This window comes from Suncus etruscus, chromosome 12 (genome assembly GCF_024139225.1).
Source record: "Suncus etruscus isolate mSunEtr1 chromosome 12, mSunEtr1.pri.cur, whole genome shotgun sequence".
Lineage (NCBI taxonomy): Eukaryota > Metazoa > Chordata > Mammalia > Eulipotyphla > Soricidae > Suncus > Suncus etruscus.
Window position 1 is genome coordinate 59,175,252 of NC_064859.1, and position 19,478 is coordinate 59,194,729.

At 41.1% G+C, this 19,478-nt stretch overlaps 1 protein-coding gene across 1 annotated transcript in view; it reads left to right on the forward strand.

The window, feature by feature from the left end:
- NCK2 (NCK adaptor protein 2) overlaps positions 1-12,796 on the forward strand; it is a 129,406-nt gene extending 116,610 nt beyond the window's left edge. The window contains exon 5 of the mRNA XM_049784425.1: positions 11,473-12,796. Within this exon, the coding sequence (XP_049640382.1) occupies positions 11,473-11,667 (195 nt within the window). The 3' untranslated portion in view covers positions 11,668-12,796. The remainder of the gene's footprint in view (positions 1-11,472) is intronic.
- The last annotated feature ends 6,682 nt before the right edge of the window (positions 12,797-19,478 follow it).

The window sequence follows — 19,478 nt, forward strand, 5'->3', positions numbered from 1 at the left end:
AATTTTCTACTGTTCTCTCTATATACTTCATACATTCTAAATAGTTGTCTACGTTTATTCTGTTGATATGACTAGAAAACTATAAGAATAACAAATAACTAGATTTCTCTCATAAGTGTTGCAAGTTGTTGCAGTTTTTATTTAACTATTCTTGAAAGGCTAAATCAGAAATAGTAACTTGCAGATAGTAACTTGCATGGAGTACGTAGGAAGAATCTATAAAAATGACCAGCTGTATATATCATCAGTTGTGTGGGTTAGGAACCCATTTCCCCTCTATAAGATTTGAGCCATCTGGGGCTGAAGAGATAGTACAGCAGGTAAGGCCCTTGCCTTCCACATGGCCAACCGAAGTTCAGTTCCTGGCATCCCATCTAGTCCCTTGAGTACTGAGTACAGGTCTGATGCCTGAGTGTAGCACCAAGAGTAACCCCCTAAGAACCACCATATGTGGCCCCAAGACAAGACTTGAATCATCTTTCAAAAAAATAATTAATCTCCTCATGTAGTATTCCAGAGTATTTAGATACTGATTTTTGGTCATATAACACACTTGTTTCTGATAGAGAAAAACTCTTACCAGAGAGCATGTAGTTCACATATTGACCACTAATCATCAATTTGTAATTTGTTTCTTAATCTTTTAATTAATCTAAAAAAAATATTTGGTTGAGAAGGAACAGTTAAAAAAAAAAACACCAGCATAGTCCTTGCTATGTTTTTCAAAATTATATGAATCCAAACCCTATTTCCAGGTAGTTTCATCATCTAACAGTTCATCAATGACATGCAAACTTTGGTGAGTAGCAGAATATACTTGAGAGCATGATAAAATAGAGATTGCCAATAGATACTGACTCAAGAGATCTTGAGCTGAAGAGTTTGCATTTCTAGCACATTATTGATGATGTTGGTGCCACTGGTCTCTGGGCTACATGCCTTTTTAATAGATACTTTTGTGTATTTTTACAGCACTTAGTAAAACTCCATTCTCCATAATAACATTTCTAAGATTTATAAGCGTACTTAAATGTTAGAGTTGTAACTATTTTAAAATTTATTTTGGGGTCAAACTGTTCACTTTTGTTGGATAGAAATCAGTAAACCATTATTCTGCCTATTGTTTGACTATTTGGAGTTTGAAAGCAACTAGCTATATTTGCTTTTTTATGCTATTTTTTGACCAGTAAAGGAAAGAGTTGTCAGAACAGCGATGACTGTTAGGCAGTGCAGGAAGCTACAGGTTGCTGTGAGCAACCTTCATGCAGCTCCCAGTTGCAGAAACTGCTTTGAATGTTTATGTTTTTTGCCCATTACCTAGTGGAAGTTTGGATCCTGGTTTTTTATAATGTAGTTTTGTTTTGTTTTTATTGAAAAAAATGTAAGGTGGGAGGAGACATGTATTCAAAAAGAGAACATGGACATCTTCAGAGTGGAAGCATTCTTTTTTAATGTAACTTTAAATATTCTAAATCCTTTCTGGGGGGAGGTGTGAGGCATTGTCCAGACCCTGTTGTGTGTGAGACTTACTGCTGACTTTGCTCAGAGATCACTCCTGGTGTTGCTTGGTGGACCCTATATGATGCCAGAGATAGAACAGGGGTCAGCCACGTGCAAGGAAGTACAAAGTCCCTTTATTCCTGCATTGTGTCTTTAGCCCAGCCCCAAAGGAAACTTGTACAAGTGTATTTAGACACTATAATTTAGTCTTAATATTTTTGGAATTTAGTGTCACTGTACCAATCCCTCCCCCAGAGTATCAGTACATATTTTTTTCATATCAACTTCAGTCCTGGGGTACTTCTCACATGATTATTAATAAGCAGTTTCCTAACATGGTTTAGACAGCATGATGAGAGCATCACAGAGTGACAAAATAGTGCCCCATACACATATCCAGAGTTCTAATACAGAAGCACTGCATTACAACTTCAGTGCATGAGTAGTAGCTGCTGGTTGAATTGTCTGCGAACTGATCTGTGCACCTTTCATTCTTTTTTTTTTTTTTTTTTTCCCCTTTTGGGTCACACCCGGCAGTGCTCTGGAGTTACTCCTCCTGGTTCTATGCTCAGAAATCGCTCCTGGCAGGCTCGGGAGACCATATAGGATGCCAGGATTTGAACCACCGTCCTTCCACATGCAAGGCAAACACCTTACCTCCATGCTATCTCTCCGGCCCCCAACTTTCATTCTTAATGCATTCTCTTTCACCTTTATGGAATGTCTCATTGTGTATAGTTACTGAACTCTCATTAAACTCTCATTAAATTTCAAGGTTAGCCCCATAAACTTTTGCTCGCTCTTTATGGCACAAGTTCTTTCACCAGCATCACTAGGATTGCCAGTGGACTTCCTGGGAATGTACATGGTCATGCCCTATTCAGATCAGCTGGGTTCAGAGATTCTTACTGATATTATAACTAAACAAGCTTCTCAAGTGATTCTGCTGCTCAAGTTTGAGACCTTTCTGAACAGCATTATGTTACATAGTAAACTTTTTATAAATTTTTATTGAACTGTTGAATATCCGTCATTGTTGCCTAGTTTCACTAGCATGACATAACAAAAAGACAGAATTTGGGGGTCGGGCGGTGGCGCTAAAGGTAAGGTGCTTACCTGCGCTAGCCTAGGACGGACCGGGGTTCGATCCCCCGGCATCCCATATGGTCCCCCAAGCCAGGAGCGACTTCTGAGCGCATAGCCAGGAGTAACCCCTGAGCATCACCGGGTGTGGCCCAAAAACAAACAAAAAAAAAAAGACAGAATTTGGGAACAACATCTTGAGAGGCAAGAGGGAAATATAGGTACACACTATCTTGGAAAAATAGATAGAGCTCTTTCTAGCATGAAGATCAGGTAGATGAGACTTCAAAGCATGTTCTGAAGTTGATTGATGTTTCTGAACTTATAAAAATTTATTTCAAAAGCTAGTGAGAATAATATTTATTCTTACCTCAGGTTGGATTGGCATTAAGACTTGTGGAGAAATGTTTCAAAGATAGACTTATAGGAGAATGAGCAATGACTGAGCATGTGTGGAGATATGGAAATGGCAATGTGGGTAAAAAGCATTAAGAAAATTAGTATCAGTGAACAGTTGGCAACCTAAATATAGACAAGGAATCCACTTTTAGTAAAACCAAAAAAGACCATATTAAACCACTAGGACAGGCTATCTAAAAGAATGTTGAACCTCAAAAGCAGAGTTTATGAGATTTGAACAGAAAATATTGATCAATGGAGTATGCTTTGCCTCAGAGAGTCAAGAAAGAACTACACATTTATCTCCTTTAATACTTGCAATCTGATATCTCTTTTGGGATAGAGGGTATGTGGTACTACTTGAAAACAAAAAGAAAAGAAATATGTCCAGAGTCTTGAGGAAAAGTATTTTTATTTTCATTTTTCCATCAGATCTAAAGTGGAGGGATATGAAATAAGTTTCAGCATTGAAAACTAAAATGAAATACTTAGAAGTATTTATGTTATTAAGGAGTAAAGAGGGGGTGGGAAAATAGTATGGTAGGTAGGGCACTTGCCTTGAGTGCACCTAACCAAGGCTTGATCCTGGCACCTACATGGTCCCTTGCCAGGACATTGCAGGTACATTGTCAGGAATGATCCCTGAGTAAGACATGAGCACCAGATATGAAAATAAAAGAACTGGGAACAGGCTCGTCTTTTCACCAGCACTTCTTCACAGTCTTGTGTGCCAAAGACAATGTCATTGTTGTTGAAGCAGTCAATCATGAAGAAAGAAGCAAAGACTAATGATGACTGTTTTTGGCATCAGTGTTTATCCATTAGAAAATGGTTAGAGGATGTTTTTTTACCTATTTTGTAAAAATGCAAAAGTACTCTTGAACAAGTATTTGAAGCAGTGGATTGAGTAGGTAAAGTTATAGAAATAATATCCAAAAGGGTATTTTTGTTTTTGTTTTCTTTTTTTCTAAAAGTCCTCAGCCTTTGCTGTCAGAAATTGCAAAGAGGTGAGATGTAGGAATTACTTAAATTAATAATGGAGGGCCCGGAGAGATAGCATAGCGGCGTTTGCCTTGCAAGCAGCCGATCCAGGACCAAAGAGTTGGTTCGAATCCCGGTGTCCCATATGGTCCCCCGTGCCTGCCAGGAGCTATTTCTGAGCAGACAGCCAGGAGTATCCCCTGAGCACTGCTGGGTGTGGCCCAAAAACTAATAATAATAATAATAATAATAATAATAATAATAATAATAATGGAAAAATGACCAAATTATAAATCATCAATGAAGATGTTTATTTCATATCAACTCTGATCCCAATGTGGTTGGTTATATGAAGCTAAGTTCAGGCATTTGTACAGAGTGGGAAAATGTTCAAATAAGTAATCTAAAATCCTAAATAAAAATAATGGTAAACCACAAAAGCCCTAAGAGAGGTTTTTTTTTTCACCAGTCTATTGTCCTTGAAAAAATAGCTCTTGAATTATACTAATAATTCCTTAGAGCCTCTAATTCAAAACTTTGAGAAAGGAAAAGATATCCTTTCAAGGAATAGAACAAAGGAGATGAGACATGCTCCTTTTAGGAAAATGGGAAAGGTGGACACTGTTCAGCAATGAGAAATTACTCCAAGTAAGGCTCATGTTTGGAGAAAGGAAAGGCATAAGAAGCTGGACAGTATAGACACACTGAGGTAGGAAGAAAAGGGACTGAGGTTGTTTGAAGGCATGTCTCCATTGAAAAGAAAAGTACAGGGCTGAGTCTATTGAGATTTCTATCATCCAGCCATACAGAGTTTTCTTCTATGTGGTGCCTGTGATAGCTTAACAGGATGTACCCAAATCATTTGATACCCAACTTCTCCACACACATCCTCCACCTGTGATTCTGTCCTACAGGACAGATCCTGATTGTTTCCCTTTACCCCGGATGCATTCAGAGAGTGACTCGCTTCTGATGCTTGAATGTGGTTGAGAGTACTTGTGGGCATCTTTTACGGTTGGGTTCAGGTGGCTCTCTCCCCTCACCTGCTTTGGGGAGCCAGGAGACACAAGGTGACTGTCAGCCCACCTTCAGGTATAAGCCTGAGCATCTCCAGCAAGTGAGCCATTTTAGGAACCCTCTAGTGTCACCAGTTAAGTACACAAAAGCCTTAGACAATGTCTTGACTCCTCAGCCAGGAACAATGAGTGATTCTTGCTGAGGGTGGAAGGCACTCTCCTATTCCTGAGTCACAGAAGCTGCAATTACCAGTGTTTGTTTTTGAAAATAGCCTGAGTTTGGGGGTGATTCACTACCCAGCAAAGATAAATTTGGGCAGTAATCCCAGTGAAAGTAGGGCAGTAACAGGATGGTACCAGTGGGAAATGAACCCTGGGTGAGCATAGCCCCAGCAGCAGTAGCTTTCATGATGGTGGCATTCATCTTTCGCTGCTGCGTTCAGGAGGTGACCTCCAAGATGGAGGTGACAGGCATACACTCCAGTCCCTGTGATACCTTTGCTAGTTAGTTCAGCAGCTGTCTGCTGAGTGTTACTGTGTGATAGATCTGGGCATTTCCCTCCTGCGTAGACATGAATGAAATAGAAATGAGACTCTTCAGAAAGCTGAGAGCCTAGTAACAGAGAGAGATGAAAGCAAGTGATATGGAAGTCAGGGGTTTGCTTCTACAATATGCTGGAGATCCCTGCTTGTTATTTTCAAAATATGTTTTCTCCAGTGATCTTAATTGGATGGTTCAGAGGGATATACCTGGATCACCCGGGTGCTAGACTATAGAAACAAGAGGGACATGGAAAAGATGTTAGTAAGAATAGGTAGACAGAACTTAACAGCCAAGGGCTAAGAGCCTTGAGCACACCAGTGGGGTAGAGGTGGGGTAAATGCATAGCTCTAAACCACAGAGCCAACCAGACTGCAAGTACAAAACCCAAATTATAGTAAACCAAATGTAAAAACAAATCTTCTTTTAAAAAGTTGATAAGTCATGGTATCCCCCAAGCCAGGAGCAATTTCTGAGCTCCTAGCCATGAGTAACCCTTGAGTGTCACCAGGTGTGGCCCAAAAACAAACAAGCGAAAAAAAAATTGTTAAGTTGAGTGCCTTTGTTACTAAGTTCAATAAAAAGGACTTGGAGGGACTTACCACTAAATGAAGGTGTTGGCTTAATTTCTCCCCCAAGATGACATTGGATCAGGTTACTATGGGTTTATTTGCTTGTGTATTTTTCTAACTTTCCCAAATTTTTTTATAGTTTCAGTAAATATCTTTTATGATGATGTTTAAAAATTATTAAATAAAAGGCAGAGACATAGAAAACTTGACCATGGTCACTAAGCTTATAAATGAAGGAGGTAAATTCCGAAGCCACTACATACATAGTTCCCTAGTCCATAATACCATCCAAACTGTCCTGCTTCTCAGTAAAAAAAAATCAGCAGATGAACCTGTTAGGATTTGCCTTGTCTACAGAGCCACCTGCCATTTCTGATCATCATGGACTAATAATTTACAACAGACATTCTACTGTAAAAATGCAGAAAAACTGGCCAGGACATGGAAACAATCAAACTCTACCCCGAAATCCCTTTCAGAATCCCAGTTTGCAGAGGAGGAGAGGTCATTGCCAACAAGGAGATAAGGTTCAGGAGGAAATCTAGATTTAAAGACTCTTCAAAGGCTTGGTACTAGGAGTAAAACAAACTGGAATGAAGCAGTATTTCTGTTCCTTCTCGGAGTATAGAGCCCAGCCCTTTCCTACCTAAGCACAGCATCAAATAACAGTCCTTTCTGGTGGGCCTCAAAATACCACTTGAACTTTTTCATACATTATATGCAGCATGCAGAAAACAGTTATCTATTGGGAAGCTAAGTGATTGAAAACAGACCCAGAAAGGAAAGAGACACACGGACTCCCATCTATGAATTTTTAAATGCAATTTTTGCATATATGAATTGGTACTTGCAAGAAATTCAGTAAGATGCAGTTGATGAAGAATTGGGAAAAAAAGAAGACTGAAGTACAAATCGTAGGACTGAAAAATACAGTAAAAAGAATTCTGGATTTATAACACATTGAATATGGTCAAAAGCTCAGTAAACAGAAAGATTACTCAGAGTAAAACAGATTTTGAGATATCATTTTTAAAGGATAAAAAGACTAGGAAATTGTTTTTTCAAATGCTCATTGGAGATTTTGCCATAGACTGAGTAATTGTGCTCCCCTCCCCAGTAATATGTTGACCCACAGTCTCGAGAATGGACAGTTTTAGAATGAAGCGGAAGCAGGCCCTCACCTAACATCCAATATGTCAGTAGTGCCTTGGTCTTGGGCTTCCCAGCCTCCTCAATAGTGAGGACTACATTCTATTATTCATAAACCACCTCTTTCAGGGCATTTCATGACAGTAACCACACTCAGATTTATACGACCAGGGAAGAGATTGAGCATCCATATGATCGGGGTCCCTAATGTTACAGGGGATGGAAGTTGTATTAAAGCCAGCGCCCACTGACTAACTACTGAATAGCCAGACCATTCCTTATACTTCAAGTTTAACACTTTTTAAAAATAGTATAATGAAACAAGGTTGGAGTGATAACACAGCGGTAAGGTGTTTGCCTTACACGTGGCCGACCTGGGATGACCCAGTTCGATTCTCGGCATCCTATATTGTCCCCCTGCCATGAGCTAGGAGTGATTTCTGAGTGCAGAGCCAGGAGTAACCCTGAGCACTGCCAAGTGTGGCCCCAAAACAAAAATTATATATATAGTTTCATAATATATATATATATGTATATATATATATGTTATGAAACAACACAAAGGCAGAAAAATTTATGTAGGGATGCTTGTCCAACACTGGTCAAGAAGGTGAAAAACTAGCCCATCACTCTCACTCTGGAGCAGTGCCCACACTTGCTTCTTGGTTGTGCCATATTACTTCCCTGGGGAGATTGTCGAACCGACTTTACAGTCACTTCTATGTTGTCATTGGTTTCAATGTTATCACACCTGTATGTGGCTTTAAACATATTTCAGTCTTACTTGTTCTCTAATTCCCTAGCTGACAGCCTATTGAAGCGGTTTCTTATTTTATTGTTCATACTCATCACCAGGTTTGCTATCCTGATGAGTTCGGTTTTTATTGTCTGATCTCGAAGTCTTCTCTAGCCTTACCTGATAATACAGAAACATTCCATAAGCATGGCAGCACTGGTGTACTGGGACCAAGGGTGCCCAGGTCAGTTCCCTTTACACTGTGGCCATTTCTGTATTGAACTCCCACTGAGTCTGCCGGCTTTAGCTCTGTGACCCTATCCACTGCCCTAACAAAAACCCAGGTTTTATATTGTAGATACACAAGCACCTACATGTCAAGCTGACCATCAGAGCACTGAATGCTCATGCTAGTCTTACTTGCCTCACTGAGGTAAAGTGACCTGGCTTACATGCCTCTGTTTCCCTGAGTCCTCAGGCAGGAATAGTTCTGGTGATGCTACTACTTGCTGGGATTGATTCCTGAGAAACCCCTTACTCCATTAGCTTCTTCTCCAGCCACCTGTCAGGGGCAGTCCCTATAAGGCTTTGATTGGGACAAGGCCAGGCTCATAGGTGTCCTAGAGCCAGTGTGAGGCTGGCCTGAGAGTGAGTGTCTCCTTCCTCTGTCCCTACCTATCAGTCACATGAACATTGGAAGAAACACTGCTGGGGCCAACCTACTTTGCATCTCTGTTCTAAAACTATTACGAGCTATTAACACACATAAAACAATTAGCATACATAATCCAGGGCCAAGGACCCAGTAGCTGGGTGGTACCCTAATATTCAGTTTCATAGAACTAGAGTAGAACCTCAGAAAGTGCTTTTCTAGTACTATGTAATGCTGATGCTGCCAGACTGGCCACAGACTTTGGGAACTCTTAGCGTCTTGCTGCCCTTCAGGCTCAGGGAGAACAGTTCTATGCAGATTGGAAAAATCTTTTCAGGCCAAGTGAAAAATCTAAACATTCAATGCTGCTGTTTGGCATAAACTTAGTTCATTCTCTGTCATTAATTTCAAGGCGTCCACTCACGCGTCAGGAAAATTTAAGATCATTTTCTGGGTCAGTTGCTGCTATGACACATGCTCACCTGTGCATCACCATGGTATGAAACCAAGGCTCTAAGAGTAAAAGCAAATGTCTCTCATCAGAAAGCCATCTGGTAATCTGTTGATTTGGCTTAATTAAAATTGAGTTATCATTTAAGTACTCTGACTACTTCTACAACAATGATGTCACATTATGAATTGATTAAAGCATCTATAAAATTAGCAACATGTTGCTTGTGCGCTTGTGCTAGCTACATGATGATAGAGGCTTCCCTCTGTTTTTTTTTTTTTGTTGTTGTTGTTGTTGTTGTTTTGGTTTGGTTTGGTTTGGTTTGGTTTTGGTTTTTGGGCCACACCTGGCAGTGATCAGGGTTTACTCCTGGCTATTGGGTCAGCTGCTTGTGAGGCAAATGCCCCTGTGCTATCTCTCCACCCCGAGGCTTCCCTCTGTTATTAAAGCAGCATTTCCCAGCTGGAACCACAAGAAGGAAATAAAGTCAGAAAGGACCCTGAGGGGAGATAGGGAGTTTAAGACATATTGGGACCCTGCAGGGAGATGGGGAGTTTAAGACATTGACCTAAAGGTATAAAATTCTGGTACTGAGTGGTGGAAATGAGTGGTAAAGAAGGAAACTGGATGCTCTTCCAGGAACTCCAAAGACTTGGGGAGAGAAGTGATGTTTACCGTGGTTCTTGTTTCCAGAACTCTCCAGAACCATCCTATGGATGGTGACACTGAGGTCCATCATCCCCTTCAGTCCTATAAACATTGTGGTATTTTAAGATGTATGTAGTCAATGGTTGTGTAGAATTTCATTTTGTGGGGACTTGAACTATTAGGTTGATAGGGGCCATTTGATAGGCTCATCAGTGACATCAGAGTCCATTATGACTTCTTCCTAAGAGAGCAGTTGGGTAGTAGTTTCCCAATTTGATGTCCTCCTCTCCTGACCTTTCAGCGTCCATGATTTAGAAATATCCATGAATTCAGAATCCATGATTCAGAAAATAACACATAGGTCCAAGCTCATCTTCCTCTCACTTCCTCTCCTCTGTGTTTCCTGGGTCATTTCTAAGGCACCAAGACCTGGTAGGGAGAGAAGTTAAGTTTTTCCTCAAGGGTTGGTTGGTTTGGGGTCTATTTTGGGTAGAAGACTACTTAGACACAAACTCTTGGTACCATACCAATGTTTCTGATCCTTTGTGTTAATAGCTATGACTATATAGACAGGGTCATTATAGGATGCCAGGGAGCCTAGACAAAGGCAGAACACTTCCCCTTCTCCCTCAGATCATCCTGTTTCCCCACCCCTGCCCCCATAGCCTCTTTTTTTTTTTTTTGGTTTTTGGGTCACACCTAGTGGTGCTCAAAGGCTACTCCTGGCTCTGTGCTCAGAAATAACTCCTGGCAGGCACAGGGGACTGTATGGGATGCTGGGATTCGAACCACTGTCCATGCTGGATCAGCTGTTTGCAAGGCAAATGCCTTACTGCTGTGCTCTCTCTCCAGCCCCATCCCACAGTCTCTTAAGAGCCCTTCAAACCCCACACAGGCACGTTCTTTTGAGCCTGCTCTGCCCTTTTGCACCTTTCTCCAATTCTGCTGCAGGTTTGTCACTTCTCTTAGAGAGGACACTGTTACCAGGCCCATCCTCTGTGTTCTCATGACTGCACACACCCAGCATCTAGTCTGCGCCATCCTAAACCTCTCACGTATTGAGTTCATCAGAGTTGTTCTTTGCCTCTCCACCAAAAATATTCCTCATTCCCTAGTGGGCCCTGCCAGTGTTTACACAAATAAGCTGAGTCCAAGTGTCATGAAAAGAACATCTTTGTAAAGTACGTGTACATTTACATAAGGCACCCACACCTTTGTAGAATAGAAGCCATCTTAGTAAGATCTGCTGGAAATGTGCTGTGACCCTCAAGAATGTTAAGAGCCATGTTTGAGATGCACCCAGAATTTTTCATCACTCCTGAAGTATTTATTTTCAAGTAGCCTAGAATTAGAAAAATGTGATGCCTTCTTAATAGTGATACAATCAGAAGCAGCCCGATTCCAGCCACCGCCCATGTTGATAAATTCCCAGAGTCCCCAGAATAGGATGGTTAAGTGAAGAGCTTGGGGTTTCTATACATCCAGGTAACACTGTTGTACTGTGGCCACTATTCAGAGAGGTTAGATAAATACACTGAGTGCCATAAGCAGTGGAATCACTTCTCCTCATACCATCAGGAACTCTGGGTGTCCTCACCCATTGGAGCAGTGTGGTAATTACTATCAGTGGAGAGATTGTCCTCCCTCAAGAGCTGCATCAAGAGCTCATTGCTGTAGGTATTGAGGTCCATGGCCTTTGCTCGTGCCGTGGCCCTTTGGTAACTCTGTTTTCTGTCCTCTGCAGCCCAGTGACTTCTCCGTCTCTCTCAAAGCATCAGGGAAGAACAAGCACTTCAAGGTGCAGCTTGTGGACAATGTCTACTGCATCGGGCAGCGGCGGTTCCACACCATGGACGAGTTGGTGGAGCACTATAAGAAGGCGCCCATCTTCACCAGTGAGCATGGGGAGAAGCTCTACCTCGTCAGAGCACTGCAGTGACCACCACACCTTGCTGGATAAGGGGCAGCACACGCTGGAGAGTGCTTCTGCAGCCTCCCCTGTTGGGTGGTTGGTCTTTTACTGGCTCACTTGTAACCCTGGCCCGGTTGCTTTATTTTCCACTCGCCTTCCCTTCGCCATCCTAGGCCCCTCTCCCCATGTGCAAGCCCATTCCCATCCTGGCCAGCTTTAGGGAATGGGGAGTGGGATGGTGGGGTGGTCTCTCCTCATTCCCTCTACACGGGAAACAAACAGCCTTAGTCTGTGCGAAAGGTTGATGCTCACAGAGCCCCTCACTCGAGAGACAGGCGCCGTTGGAACACACAAAGCTGCTGTTCTCCCATGAACTGTTCAGCACGCCTGAAAAGCAGAGCTGGTGGACAGCATCCATGAAGGTCCCCGTCCCAGCAGCTCTCGTCCATCTCCTTGTCTCCAAGTGGCTCCTGGATTGTCCAGGGAGTGAACATGTTTGCTGGTAGCAATACTGGACCCAGCAGGTGAGGTCGCCTCGAGAGACTGCCCAGTGCCTTTGGGGCTGTGCTTGCAATAAAGACAGGATTTCCTCGAAAGTCATTCTCCGAGAGAGGTGACTGGGAAAGACAGATGTTTTAGTAATTTACCCCCCAGATGTGCCATCCACATAGTGCTTTCTTCCTCTTGCCCTTTGGCTTGTTTAAATTTCACAATTATGTATTTAATTCTCAAAGTAATATGTATCTGTAGCCATTTGTTGACACTAATGCAGATGATTATGGAAACAGCTGATCTTTGGGGAAGGGAAGCTACCAGTACTTTACACACAAACAAACACACACACACACACACACACACACACATATATATATCGATATATATATATCGATAAATATATATATATATATATTATTTGCTTTACAGGGAAATTTTTCAGGGTTTACAAAAGAATATGTGATTGGTAGTAAGAGACACAGAATGTTGATGAGAAAATTGCATTTTCTTTTTTTTTCCATTACATTTGAACTTCTTCATAGTTTAAATATACACTCCTAGGGTGGCACATTCCTACAATTGAAGAAGGGGTCTTGATACCCCCCTAAACTTGCATACTCCGTTTTTTGGATATTGTAATAAAAAAAAGCATTATGACAAAGGATGTGTGTTTTATTTGTCTTTGAGAACACTGATTCAATTACCGGACAGTAATTACTGAAGCATTTACTGGAGACTGACTAAGTAGAAACATTTTTTAGAGAGGATTTTTAACAGATTTATTACTTGCGTGTTTTCCTTTTCTACCACCGCATTATGTATTAAAATAATAAATTTTAATTAGTTAAACACTATGGAAACCAGAATCTTAAGCTTGGTCTTCACTTTACTCTCTGGATAGTATTTGTTAAACGTTTCACCCAGGGTCAGAGAAATAGAGGAGCTGGGAGGGATTTTGCCTTGTACATGGCTAGGGTTCGATCCCTGGCACCTCATGTGCTACCCAGAAATCAAATATATATAAACATCAAGCTGCTGTCTGCTCAACTTCTCACCTCTAGCTTTCTCTATTGGCTCCCAGCTGACTTCCAGTTGCTTAGTGAGAGGCCTCAAACTTAGTGTGCCAGCTGCTGGGAAGACAAAGTTAGAAAGCCTAAGGTCGATGCCCTCCAGAGTTCCTGATAGCTCATTTACTGTCGTGCTCCCTGCAGTCCTGTTGTCCTCATTTCTCTCTCACTACAGCCTTGCGGCTGCTGCAACAAGGATGATCCTCATCTCAGATGGAGAGAGTCATTCTCCATTCTCCATTCCTAAGTCAATGCTAATGCAGGATCACAAATGCTAGGGCAGGATCACAAAACCAGTAACCTAGCCCCAAGGTGACACCCTTTTGACCAACACAGGAAAGCTTCCAGAGGAAGTGAGTTTGCCATCGATCTACCATCTCTGTTTCCTGAGATTTCTTTGTATTTTTGTTTGCCTTTGATAGTAGTAGGATGAGAAGATTGGTGTCTAGTACCTGAGTTTCAGGACAGCCAGTTATATATGAATAGATATGCAGGTGGGTAAAGCAGATGCTTGAACAGAATACATCTGCACCACACATTCTCTACAAAAATAATTTCTTCTGACTGCTCTTCTGTTTGTTCCATTTTGACCTTCAGCTAGAACTCTTTATAATGATGCCTGGGATTGCTGAAAATTTTTGATTTAGTATAGCAATTCAAGAAGAAACAAGCAATTACACATTTTGCTTCCAGGGACCTCTTTAAGGCATATAGTTGTAAATGACAGTTATTTTCAGTTCTGCTCCAAATTACCATGAAAAAAACCTTCCAATTGTCTGATCAGAACAACTATTTAGGAAGGATTTACCCAGAACAAGGGGAAGCTAGACCAATAGCTCCAGAATGAGCCAGTCAGTAGATTTAGAGATAAGGATGAAAGCAAGGTATCCCCAGTGGATTGGAGCATGGTCCCCACTCCATGGTATCTGCCATTCATCTTCCACAGATCCAGATTTCTCAGGCTCATCTTTAGTTGTTTTCTTGCCTCTGCACTATAGCCAAGGACAATGAAGGTCAGTCATTTGATTGCATGACTCTGATCACTTGTTTTTATGTATGTGCCTTCTCTTTTCAAGACAGTCCGCAGCAACCAAGCTCTCTGCATGAGAATTAAGCCAAGAGCCCTTACATCATATTTCTGGGGGAGCAAAAATTGTCCATCTTTCTACAAAGAGTATAACTGTACTCTAAAATTATTATGAGAGTCTTTACATTTACTGACATTTTTCCAAATAAAGCATTTTGGTACTGGTACAATTTGGAATTTAGTTTGTAGGTGCTAACTGGTTCTTGATCATTTTTTGATCATTTCTACTGCTTATTCAAATTCATTTAGAACTAAGAAGAGAGAAAATCTTGAAAGGAGTTTTTAATGCTACCTTATAGTAAATATAGCATTAGTTGAGCACATTTTTCTCAACACAATCCAGCATGATTCATTTGCTATTAGTATGTGAGCAGTGGTTAATAACAAGATGCTTGAAGGACTCTAATACTGCACACTGGGTTCCATCACTCTGCTCTGTCATCTGCTTCATCACTGTGTGAACCTCTGTGCTCATTGCTTGGAACTCATCTGATCATCCAGAGCCAGGAGTTCCTCTCAGGTCAGACTCCAGCTCCAAGAGCACCTCATGTGATTTGGGAATGAACCTACCCTACTTTCTAGAAGTTTGGTAGCTAAAGCTTTTCAAGAAGTGTGATTCCATCAGATACCTCCTAAACTTGTGGACTGTCTTCCACAAGAAGTCCAAACCGAAGTCATACTGGGTTGATCTCTTCCCTTTAGTCTGACCTGAGCTAGTAGGCAAATTCACAAGCCTATTGGGAATCCTTTCTGGAGGAACATTAGTTGTCTCTGGCAAGTGGCAGCATGTAGAACATCCCGAGATTCCATTCATGGAAATCCTGTGCCTCTCAGCTGGAGTGACATCACAGTGGCTGTTCAGTAGTAAGTGAAGGTTGAGTGAGCCTCCTAAGACTTACCACACTATTGCTCCTGCCTTAGCTCAGTCTGTTATAATGGAACACTCTGATCTGGGTGTCTTAGAAAGCCTGATTTATTTCTTCTGGAGTCTGGGAGTCAAGGTATTGGTAAGGTCAAATTTTAGTAAGGAGCCTTAACTAGTCATCACATGCCTGACTTCTGGTTATATCCTCAGTGGACAGAGAGAAAGCCAACGAGTTCTCTAACCTCTTTTCAGTCAGAACATAAGTCTACTCTAAACTTTGTAGAGGGTTTCAAAGGCTGAGCCTAATCACACAGATTATAACTCAGCATAAGAATTTGGAGATGGGGCCAGCGCGGTGGCACTAGAGGTAAGGTGTCTGCCTGCCAGCGCTAGCCTAAGACGGACCGTGGTTTGATCCCCTGGCATCCCATATGGTCCCCCAAGCCAGGAGCGACTTCTGAGCACATAGCCAGGAGTAATCCCTGAGCGTCACCGGGTGTGGCCCAAAAACCAAAAAAAAAAAAAAGAATTTGGAGACAGAATGCAATTATTTAGTCTAAAATTCTACATGGTATTTCCACGGACTTGAGGAAACTAGTCACTCCTCCAAACAGTTGCTAGAACCAGAAGACCCTTTTAAAAATGCTCTTTCTTAGGGGCTAGAGATTACAGGTGTAGGGCATTTGCTTTAGTGGCCCACCAAGAGTCAAGTGACCAAATCTAGGTAACCCACCCAGATTTGACTCCCATCATCCCTGACATGGAGCTTGGAGTAAGCCCTGAGCACTATAAAGTGTGGCCACAAAATAAAACAAAAAACATTCTTTCCTGAACTTTGCCCATCAGATATCCACTGAGAGCTGGCTAGAGTTGTTCACTTTGCATTTTGTATATGCTCCTTAGGAGCTCCTAATAGCGGTTTGGAATCTATTATAGGGGTACTTTTGTAGACTACTTGCAACCTAGAGGTCAGTTCCCTGTTCCCATGCCCTTTTGCATACTCTGCATCTTAGCAACACACCCCCAGCATTTTCTTTCTTATGTATTTCCTTATGTGTCTGTTTTGATGGTCAAAGTGGTTTTGTTTCTTCTAATGATTCTCCCTCTATTTGGATTTCTCAGTTATAACTACTAACCATGCTATCTAACTGGACAGTTTCATGTGCCATCTTTGGAGACTTGTTATTTGAAGACAGATAAGCCAGATAGCTGTTATAGACTTGCTTTTTAATTCATGGCCTGCTTGTGGCATTTGAGTGGCAGTTGGCTTTTGGCCAAATCTTGGCTCAGGAGACAGGCTTTGCTGCCAAATCAGAAACCAAATGGACCAGAATTTGACTCCCAGTGATGGATGAGGCATGACGTCTTAAGATCATGGCCTGGGGCTCAAGTCTAAAAAAGAAGCATCCCTGTCTTCTTAGACACTGAATTATTTCTATGAGTGTCCTAAGTTTAAGATAATGCTATGCCCCTCATCAGTTTAAGATGTCCAGCAAGTTTTACAGTCTGTGTCTTAGTCGCCTCAGAAACACTTAAGCAGATTGAGTCTATACAGCTATTTTCAAATGTTATAGTTGTTAGACATTACATATTTAGATAAAGTGAACTGTTTTGCATTCATAATATAAAATACTTAGGTCTCTTGACAGCTTCTTAGATGATTGTAATGAAAAGGTAAATGTGTTTATATGCTAAATTGCAAATGAAACTAGCTGCAATTCAAGTTTCCAAGCCACGTCTCTTACAGATCTTCAAGGAAAATATTTTCAACCAAGAATTTCTAGTTACAGTTGGATTTCAGATGCAGCCAGTATTCACCGCCATAAAGACCAAGAGTTCTCTTCCATTGTCGTGAATAAAGTAAGCCTTGAAGTGAGGAAGCCAGCTAAAAAGTTAACTGATATGGCATAGCTGTCCAGATAGCCCCAGACCCATCTTGTTGACAGAGCTGTTGCATTATTGAAAGTGTCTTTGCAGGACAGAACATGCATAGACTTTATGGCTACTTTTCATTTCAAGGTGGGAATGGTGATATTAATCACAATCTAGAAATTTTCCTTCTGAGGAATTGAAGATGTTGGTATCTTCCTTTTGCCTATTTATCATTTCCAAATTTTCTACTCTAGCTAGGAATTATCTTAAGGAAAATTACATAGAAAAAAATCTTTTGTGCATTACAAATGGTGTGGAACAAAATTGAATGAATCCAGAGCCATGCCAAATTGGTTTATATTAGGAATAATAAAAAGGTGTCTGCTATGAATTGTTTTCCTGGTGGTTTTAAAAAAAATAAATTTCTTCAGTCATTTTTATCACAACCTTTAGTTAGAAACATGATTGACTTCACAGAAGCATAGTAAAGCAAATTAATAGAAGAGTAGATGTTGCAGAATAGTAAATGTATCATCTTGGTCATCCAGAAAAAAATCCTTGAGAAGGTTTTCTGTGAATCCCTGGATCCCTACTCTGATTATTTTATTTTCTGTACACACACACACACACACACACACACACACACACACACCAGAAAGTCAGAGATGTTACTGTGCTTATATTCAATACACACTTTATTCTTTGTATTACAGAGGCAAACATGAATGCATACATGCACACACAGCTAGAATTAAGTTTTAGGAAGACAAATGTTGCTGTGGTTATTTTATTTTCCCTGTACACACACGTAGGCATATGTGAATTAAGTTTCAAGAATTTAGGAATGTTTTTTAACTGGTGTAACTAAAAGAGAATAGTGTCTGGCTTTTGTGAAACTGAAAGTCACTAAACAACACTGCATCTCACATATTGATGGAAATTGCTTCCAGCCATCACTAGGCCACACCCCATCACCATCCCAGAAAATTCAAAGTTTTATGTCTATAAGTTTGATTGCTCTAGGTAGCTAACATAAAAGTGGACTCAGAGAATTTGTTTTGACTAGCTTATTTCTTTAAAGTAGTCCATTTTTTTTTCACAGTCCCCTGATGACTCACTTTCCTTCCTTTGAGGCTTCCATTTCATGTGTATTCCACATCTTATTTCCTACTCATCCTTCAATAGACATAATTGGGTAGTTTCCACCTTTTGGCTATTGTGAGTTATGATAGTGTGAACTTGGGCTTACAGTATCTCCTTGGTTTTCCACTTTGATTTTTTTGGAGGGGCCACACCCGGCAGCGTTCAGGGGTTATTCCTGACTCTACGCTCAGAAATTGCTCCTGGCAGGCTCAGGGGACCATGTGGGATGCCGGGATTCTTACCACCGTCCTTCTGCATGCAAGGCAAATGCCTTACCTCCATGCTATCTCTTCGCCCCCCGACACACACACACTTTGATTTTTGTACTTAAATATTAAGGCACTGTGCTTACACAGTTATTTATAGTTGACTATCCGGAATACCATGTTCCAGCGTTAATCCCTCAACCAGCATTGACTTCCCTCCACCAGTGTCCCCAGGTTCTTTCCCAGCCCCCAGTCAGCCTCCTTGACCAGCAAATTTCCAAGTTTGGTTATTGCAGTTTAGACCTCTGTAATGAAGACAGCTTCCTCCTGTCTTGGTTCAGGAAATACTCTGACCAGACGGATTTTTCTGTGCAAGGATTTAATAGGACAAAACAGGTAGAAAGGCCAAGCTGTTTGGAAAATCCAGCAGTCACGATCAACACAGTTGTCAATATCACACCACCTAACCCCCAGTATTCTGGTTTGGGTTCTTGTGCCCCTAGGACAATTGCTTCTCTATTTGATATTGGAGTCTTAATTGAGAGGATTCTTTGCTCTTAAAGTGACAGACCCCTTTCTGGAGATAATTTCCAAGAGACCCAAACTTGTAGTATTGTTGGTTTTGTAATTTATATCTGAATATCTATACATATATCACATATTTATATGTAAAATGTACCTATATTATTCTTCTAATCCACTGATGGGCTTGAGGCATCCCTATCTATTACCTCCCTTCTGTCTCTTCTTGTTCTGCCTCTCTCACTTTCCTTCCTTCCCTGATCATTCTGTTTCTATAACCTAGGATCAAGGGCAATCTGAGTACCATCCTTTGCAATCATGCATTCTATAAAACACAGATAAGTGACATCATCTGATATGTATCCTGGCTCACTTCATGCAAAATGATAATCTCCAATTTCATCCAAGTGTTTACCACTGTAAATTCTTTGAGGCATGAACCCAGAAGTAGAGTTGCTGACGAATACAGTAATTTTATTTTCAATTGTTTTAAGAACTACTATGTCGTTTTTCCACAATGGTTAAACCATTTGCATTCCTATCAAAAGCATACAATCTTTCCTGTTTCTCCACATCTTTGC